Source organism: Empidonax traillii, unplaced genomic scaffold (genome assembly GCF_003031625.1).
Source record: "Empidonax traillii isolate 1590-97213 ecotype Southwest subspecies unplaced genomic scaffold, ASM303162v1 scaffold60:size2069287, whole genome shotgun sequence".
Classification (NCBI taxonomy): domain Eukaryota; kingdom Metazoa; phylum Chordata; class Aves; order Passeriformes; family Tyrannidae; genus Empidonax; species Empidonax traillii.
The window spans coordinates 792,394-799,629 of NW_020955253.1; the positions used below are offsets into that span (position 1 = coordinate 792,394).

General features: G+C 40.9%; 1 protein-coding gene across 2 annotated transcripts; it reads left to right on the forward strand.

Annotated features, from left to right (window-relative positions):
- The first annotated feature begins 236 nt into the window (after positions 1 to 236).
- Positions 237 to 7,011, forward strand: RWDD4 (RWD domain containing 4). Of its 2 annotated transcripts, none has more exons than XM_027879887.1 (8): positions 237 to 338; positions 563 to 643; positions 2,228 to 2,337; positions 2,448 to 2,592; positions 3,289 to 3,403; positions 4,669 to 4,718; positions 4,883 to 4,885; positions 5,972 to 7,011. In XM_027879887.1, the coding sequence occupies exons 1-8, from the start codon at positions 315 to 317 to the stop codon at positions 6,002 to 6,004; spliced, it is 561 nt and encodes a 186-aa protein (XP_027735688.1). In that variant the 5' UTR covers positions 237 to 314; the 3' UTR covers positions 6,005 to 7,011. The 2 variants fall into 2 exon arrangements, with proteins under 2 accessions (XP_027735688.1, XP_027735689.1); XM_027879888.1 differs by lacking the exon at positions 237 to 338 and adding an exon at positions 1,453 to 1,576 and having other exon boundaries at positions 557 to 643; positions 2,227 to 2,337.
- The last annotated feature ends 225 nt before the right edge of the window (positions 7,012 to 7,236 follow it).

Consider the following 7,236-nt stretch of genomic DNA (forward strand, 5'->3'; position numbering starts at 1 on the left):
CCGCGGGTCACGGGAGGCAGCGCGGGCGGGCCCCGCCCCAGGAAGCGAGCGCCGGGTGGCGTCGGAAGGGCAGCGCGAGCGGCCAATGGGCGCCTCGGCAGCACTGCCCGGGCCGGCCAGGAGTGACGTCACTGGCCGAGGAGCCAGTGAGCGGAGGGAGGAAGCGCGGGCGGGCGCGCAGCGGACCAATGGGAGAGCAGGGGGCGGTGCCCCGGTGAGGGCGTGTCCGTGCGCGGGCGGCGGGGCCGCGGAGCCAGGCCCGCCCAGCTCCGGCGGGAACGGGAGCGGGCCGGGCGGGGAGCGGGGCTGCGGCCATGGCGGCCAACGAGGACCAGGAGGTGAGCCCCAGGCCCTGCTCCCTGAGGGAGGGCGAGCCCGGCACGGGAGGGAGTAAGGGATGGAGCCGCCGTGTTGGGAGAGGGAGCGGCCCGGCGGGCGGAGGGAGGCGGCGGGCGCTGGAGCGGTGAGGGGCGGGAGGTGGGAGCTGGGGTTGCCGGGACCGGGCGGGTGCGAGCGCCGTGCGGGGCCGCGATCGGTAACCCCTGCTCTGCCCTGGCTGCAGATGGAGCTGGAGGCGCTGCGCTCCATCTACGAGGGAGACCTGTGCTTCAGGGAGCTCAGCCCCGTGTCCTTCCAGTACAGGGTAAGGCGGAGTTGCACCCTGAAGTGACTTTGCTGCCTTTTAGTTGCCCTACCAGGGGTTTCCAAGCCGAAGAGGTGTCCGACGTTCAATGAACGGTAGATCCGTAGGCCACTGTTTCAGAATTTTTGATACAGCGATGCTTCATAATTCATGTGTAGGAACCTGCTCCCAGTGTGGGTTTATCCCAGAATGGGTCAGGTTGGAAGGGACCACAGAGGGTCATGTGGTCCAGCCTCCCTGCTCAACCAGGGCCATCCTAGGAAACATTGCACAGGATTGTATCCAGGTGATTCTTGAATATCTCCAGTGAGGGAGACTCCACAACCAGTCTGGGTAATCTGTTCTAGTGCTTGGTCATCCACACAGTAAAGAAGTCCTTCCTTACATTCAGGTGGAAGTTCCAGTGCATCGCTTTCTGCCCCTTACCTCTCATTCTATTGCTTGGCACCACAAGGCAGTTATCCCTTAGCCTTGCATTTCTGCCCGGTGTAGCCAGGATTGTGAAACCCTCTGAAGGAGCCAGCCTGCTGAGTAATACGTCCCCTGGCTGGTCAGAAATGTGGAGACTTACAGAGGTGTTTGCGTGTAAAACTTTGAACCTTCATTGCTGCTCAGTTACGAGGTTTCAGTCTCTTGTCCAGAGGCAGTTGGACATGCTCTGTCTGCCTGCTAAAGAGAAAATCCACGAAATGCTTTGGGCACATGCACTGAAACAGTTCTGTGCAGGAGAGACATACAAGGAGTGTGAAGCTTAAGACATGCAGCTAGATTATGGCATGAAATTCTCTTCAGCTTTCTCAGATTTAAAGACCTGGAAGTTATTCAGAGCATGGACTGAGGCAGATCTTTGGATGGCCAGAGAACTTTACTGACAAAAACTTAGGCACCCATGGGAGAGAAGGGAAACTTCTGAAAATGCCATATGCCTGTGCTGAGGAGAAGGCATCCAGAATCACCTTTTTGTGACTTCTCAATTAACTTGTTATTACTGTCAGTAATTGTAACAAGATATGGGTCAATTTAATAATTAGCTCTGGAGTCCCATCCATGTAAGTGCAGCCTTTCTTCACTGATAGAATCATTCTTAGTGAATTTAATTTCCTCAGGAGGGGAAACATGACATGCCTACAAGTCTACAGTGTATTATTTTACATTTCACCAGCTTTGGTAATTTCTAATTTTTATTAGATGAAAAATAATTGCCAGAAGTTAGGATAACTCAATTTAACTGTAGTAAAACGTAGTGTCAAACAAAGACAACAATAAACCTTTCCCCCAAAGAATGATTTGTATTACAAGAAAGCGTAATGCAGGTAAGTGAGAAAAAATTCGCACGCTGTCTTTCGGACCGTCACATCTTGCACCTGTCTCACATACAGGGCACAGCTGTTTTGTAATCAGTGTGCTTCAAAATGCTTTTTCTAGATAACAGCTTTGTTTTCTAACTGATAACTTTATGAAAATAGTTGTTGTCTCAAGAGATTTGGTTGGTCTAAAAGAAACAAAAGACTTCCGTATTGACATCGTAATTCTTAGTAGGTGACTGGAAACTGTTGATTTATAAAGTTTTTCTTTTCCCTTCAGATAGGTGAAAGTGGTGATCCCAAAGCTTTTCTGATAGAAGTTTCTTGGCCAGAAACATATCCACAAACAGCACCAGTCATATCAATGGATGCTTTCTTCAACAACACGATGTAAGTATTTATGACAGCTTCGCTCCTTGGCCTTGTACGTGAGGGCTTTTTGTTTGGTAAACTTTCTTTCATCTGTCTAGTTTATAGTTTATTTTAACGGTTTCTTTTAGATCTGCAGCTATTAAGCGAAGTATACTGGAGAAGTTAATGGTAGAAGTCGAAGCGAATCTTGGAACTGCTATGACATACACACTTTTTGAATATGCCAAAGACAATAAAGAGGTGTTCATGGAAAATCAGCCTGTTAACACTGTGGTAAGTAGATAAATTCAGATTTTACTTCTAAAACTTTTTTGCTTTTAAAACTGAAAAAATAAATGGTTATTATTTCTCTGAATACTTCATAGCTCTCTCTTTAGGTTGTAAATCAGTTCATTGGGTATACACATTAGTGGCTAAGATTGTCACACAGAGTATGGTGCCATGGTGCTCTGTGGTCATAGTTGTTATATTTGATTGTTACTTTGATGTTATACCAAAATGTTTGTGGGCTGCTGTGCTGTCCCACAGGATAACATAAAAATGGAGAATTGGAGCAGAAGCAAAACTAAAGGAAGCTGAAACAGAGATTTAAGGTGTCTGCTGAGGGTTGGAAGGGTGGCAATTTACTGCAGCCTTCCTGGAGTGCAGTGGATTGCATAAGTGCAATAATAAGTGCATAAGGGAAGTTAGAATCCCTTCACTAAAATGTAAATTGCACTCCATGATTAAATTCGAGAAGTGTAAGAGGTGTCTTTTCCAACTGTAAAAGAAAATAATTCTAGTCCCCAACACGTGTTTTTCAAAACTACAGTCCTGACTGTATGTTGATTAAGAGCTGCAGGCTGCTGACAGCATTGCTTCTTTCTGACAGTCAAAATATTTCAGTATGTCAGGTTTGGTAATCACACCACACAGGGGTATTCGTGGAACTAATATGCAAATATTTACAACCACTTTTATCTTTCTCAGACTTCAGTAAGCAATAGCATTGCAATTGGAACTCCTGATGTGCCTGCAAGTAAGAAAAAAGAGAAAAAGGAGCAGTTATCCAAAACCCAGAAGCGAAAGTTAGCTGATAAAACAGGTTTGTTTACTATAATATTCTTGTTTTGGTCAGTATGAAAATCCAAACTTTATAGTAATGACATCTTGCTGGAGTCAGAGTCAGTAGTTTGTTTATAAGATTAACTACTTTAAGTCTCTGGTCTCTGTTTTACTTGTTCTACAGGAATTATTCTTGCCTGAGATGTTAGTTCTGGTCAAAGCAACTTTCTACAGAGTAGGGATTTCACAATGTCATTGGTTTTTAGGGTTTTTTAAATTCAATTTGTGACAAAAGTGAAATTTTCAATACTCATTCGAGGAGAGGATTTGGGACCTCTATTGACAAAAGATGTAGGGGTTCTTTGATTTTTTTTTTTTTGGGGGGGTCCCTCATAAATTATTCACATTATTAAAAATGTCATTTTTAAATGAAAGTATTTGTTTTGGAACCCAAAATAAAACATCTGATTTAGTTTGTATTTTAGAAATAGAGGTGTTTCTGCAGATATTTAATGCCTTCAGTGAAATAGTAGTGTTTTGATTGAAAGCTGTTGATTATTTCAGTTAATTCTGCTAATGACTCATGTTCAGCCTCAGCTTTTAATAATGATCTGGACAATACAATCCTATTGCAGCAATAAGTTGTACCCTGTGATAGAGGTTTCTTCATATAATCTGCCTAACCTAATGTATAGTTAGTAGGCTTAATGTAAAATTTATAAAGGAAAAGCTGCATAAAATTTTGTTCTTTGACAGAAATCATCATTGCTAGTCAGCCCAGCTCAGGTTGGAGTTACCTTCCAAGTTAAATTTCAGGTGGACTGAGGTGTTTTTATTCAAACGGAATTACTTTGAATCACATACTCACAGAATCATCAAGGTTGGAAGAGACCCTCAAGTTCATCCAGTTCAATCATCAACCCAGCACCACCATTATCATCCCTAAACTGTATACCCAAGGGCCACATCCAGATGTCTCTTGAACACTTCCAGAGGTGGTGACTCCACCACCTCTCTGGGCAACTTATTCCAATACCTAACCGCTCTGTCAGTGAAAAATGTTTTTGTAATATCTAATCTGAACCTCTTCTGCCAGAGTTTAAGGCCATTTCGTCTCGTGCATTCACTTGGGGTTGGTTGAAGAAGAAGCTGTGTTTAAGACATTAAAATCTGGGTTTGTCCTCGGGGCTTTGTAGTGGAGAAATTGAGGAGTTTGGATATTTAGAATTTTGTGCGTTGATTTTGAAGAAAGATAGATATCCCCCTTGGCTTGTGTGTTGAAAATGAAACCTTCTTATTCTGCAGATAACAAAGGGGAGCTTCCGCGAGGATGGAACTGGGTGGACGTAATTAAGGTAACGTGTCTGTATTATATGCAGTATTATGAAACTACTGTGTATGTACATTAAAAGCTATTTGTACTTATATCTGAAGAAAATTGATCTATTTTTTTTTTGCTTTTCTTCCAACTATGTTTGGATTTGACTATGGTGTCTGATTAATTTCTATATGTATCCAGCATGTAAGTATTTTCAAGTTATCTTTTTTTACTGTAAGTAAAGAAAGAGTAAGAACAGTTGCTTATTTTGGGTTCTAAGTTATGTATTTCTCAAATGCTTTGAGCAACTTTGGTTACTCTTTGACCTTGGTTGTTTTAGTATTTATTTATTGAGCAGCTAAATTTTAGTTTTATGATGAGAGGGCTTTGCCGACCTAATGTACTGCAAGTTTTCTGTCTTCATATGACAACACGATTGAAAACAAAATTAGTGCTGCTGTTAGGTTCTGGAGAGCAGTGGATAAGTAAGCAGAAAAAGGGAGCTGTGTCAAGTGGGAGCAACTTACTGTCTCCTACAAGCCTGATTCTCTGCTACAGCTACTCCAGTGGATAATTATTTTCTATTTACTCCCTCAGCATTGAATTTTTCAACCCTCTTGTGTTTGCTGATTCAGTGAAAATCACTGCTTGACAATTTTGAAAGCAAACTCTTTTATTTTACACAACTCTGAGTAATTTTCCTTGTAATTTTCAGTAATTTTCAGTTCTAGTTGTTAAATAAGAGCAAGTAAATGATGAGGGTGGTTTTGGGCAGTCCTTCTGAGTTTTGAGTGGCTATTTGTAGTGGATATTTTGGATTCCAGATAGATTTCATAACAGGTGTCCTACATTTAATAATTATGAATTTAGCTTTAAAAAGTGAGAAATATGAAGGTAATGTCCATTTTTATATTGTTTAAATTTCTATATGGGAGTTCTCTCAGAGACGTGTACAAATAATGTTCCGTTACTTCATCTTTTTTATTTTGGAGAGCTGGATGGAGCCTTGAAATGAAATAGAAACAGTACCCTGAGGTTTTTGGGGAGTTTGTTGCTGCTTTTTTTTTTTTTTTAATTTAACTTTCGTGTTCAGGAAGTAAGTTCATTTAGTGTTTAAATTTAAGTATTAACTTTGATGCTTTTCAGTCTCTTGGTACAGTAGCGCAGTCTGTATTGTTAATTAAGTATACATGTGTTCAATGTGAGATGGAGATAATGTTGTTCTTGCTTCCTAATAAATGGAATGGCAGTCTAAACTTTGAATACTTTCTTTTTGTGTCTCTTTTATAGTTAAGCAAAACTGGTTCTAAAGATGATGAATAAAGGACTTTGGTACAAGGAAACTCCACCTTTTAATACACTTGTGCAATTTTGGGTCACCATCTCTCTCTTAATAATTTTTGTATTTGCTGAAGTAAACATTTTATAAAGCTCGATTTCCTAACTTGTAAATCTAGTCACACAAGTTTATCTAGAGACTATGTGGTCTTCTTTGGAAAACAAAAACAACAAACAACAAACTTGCCTTAAATGAAGGTTAGATTGTGACCAAGGATATAGAGAGCCAGTGTGGTGAAGTGAATAGTGCTGCAGTGTTTTTTAATTTATATTTTAGTCTGTAGTAAAATCCTGTTATAGTGAACCCAATGATACTGTAAACGTTTCCTAATGTTCTTATTCCAGCTGGAGAAAAAAAGCACTATAACAGTGATTAGTCACTTGACAGCTTAATTCATCAAAATAAATTATTCCATGGAAATAAGACCTTTGTCATTTTTTTATCTAATAGGAACATAGAAGGAGAACATAAAAAGTGTTGCATTGCCAAACAGACTAGAGCTTGTGGTCCCATTTCACTAGCTAAAATTGCAAATACTAGTGAAAGCAAGGCCAGATATTCTAGTCTGCTCAAAAATGAGTGGTTATAGCAGAAGTGTGTCTTCTTTATTCTCGCAATATCCCCTCTGTTGGTCTTTCTCCAGAGTGCGTCTTTACAGACGACTTGAATGTCTGAGGGGCAGGAAAAGAGCTTTCTTGCAGTGTCTCAATAAGTGTTGGGATTTTGTAGCTCTTTCACTGGAGAAATGGGCATTCTTTAGAGGGGTTTGCTGACTGAGTGGTGGGACAGTGGAAGTCAGCAATTTGTCAAACATATCAGGAGAACTCTTATTTGGGTGAGCTCTTTCTTTTTTCCCCTAATCTGCCTCACTTGTATGAGAAAGAGAAGTCATCTTTACTATGTAAACTGTTACTGAATACAAGATGCCTTAATGTTCTTTATTATTTTTGTTTGTTTTGAGATGAACTTTAATAAATACCTATTTATCTGCTGTGGTATGTGTTTATTTTTTTTTTTTAATTGTGTGTTGCCTACTGTGCTGTGCAAGTTTGGGCTTGCAAAAGCTTTCTTTTACAAAGAAAGCATTCTTAAAAATTGGTGAAAGAATTCTACCTTCCCTCTTGTGGTATGTGTTTATGTGATACTCAGGGTAGGTTTGTTACTGGTATGAGGGTCAGTCACCTCACCGAGAGTTGTAGGGACGGTATCCATTGTG

What these genes read in the sequence shown, in the direction of transcription:
- RWDD4 (XM_027879887.1), top strand. Translation starts at nt 315, where the DNA reads ATGGCGGCCAACGAGGACCAGGAG. An exon ending in CCGTGTCCTTCCAGTACAGG is followed by an intron (nt 644 to 2,227) that starts GTAAGGCGGAGT and finishes TTTTCCCTTCAG; the next exon opens with ATAGGTGAAAGTGGTGATCC. An exon ending in GCTTTCTTCAACAACACGAT is followed by an intron (nt 2,338 to 2,447) that starts GTAAGTATTTAT and finishes GGTTTCTTTTAG; the next exon opens with ATCTGCAGCTATTAAGCGAA.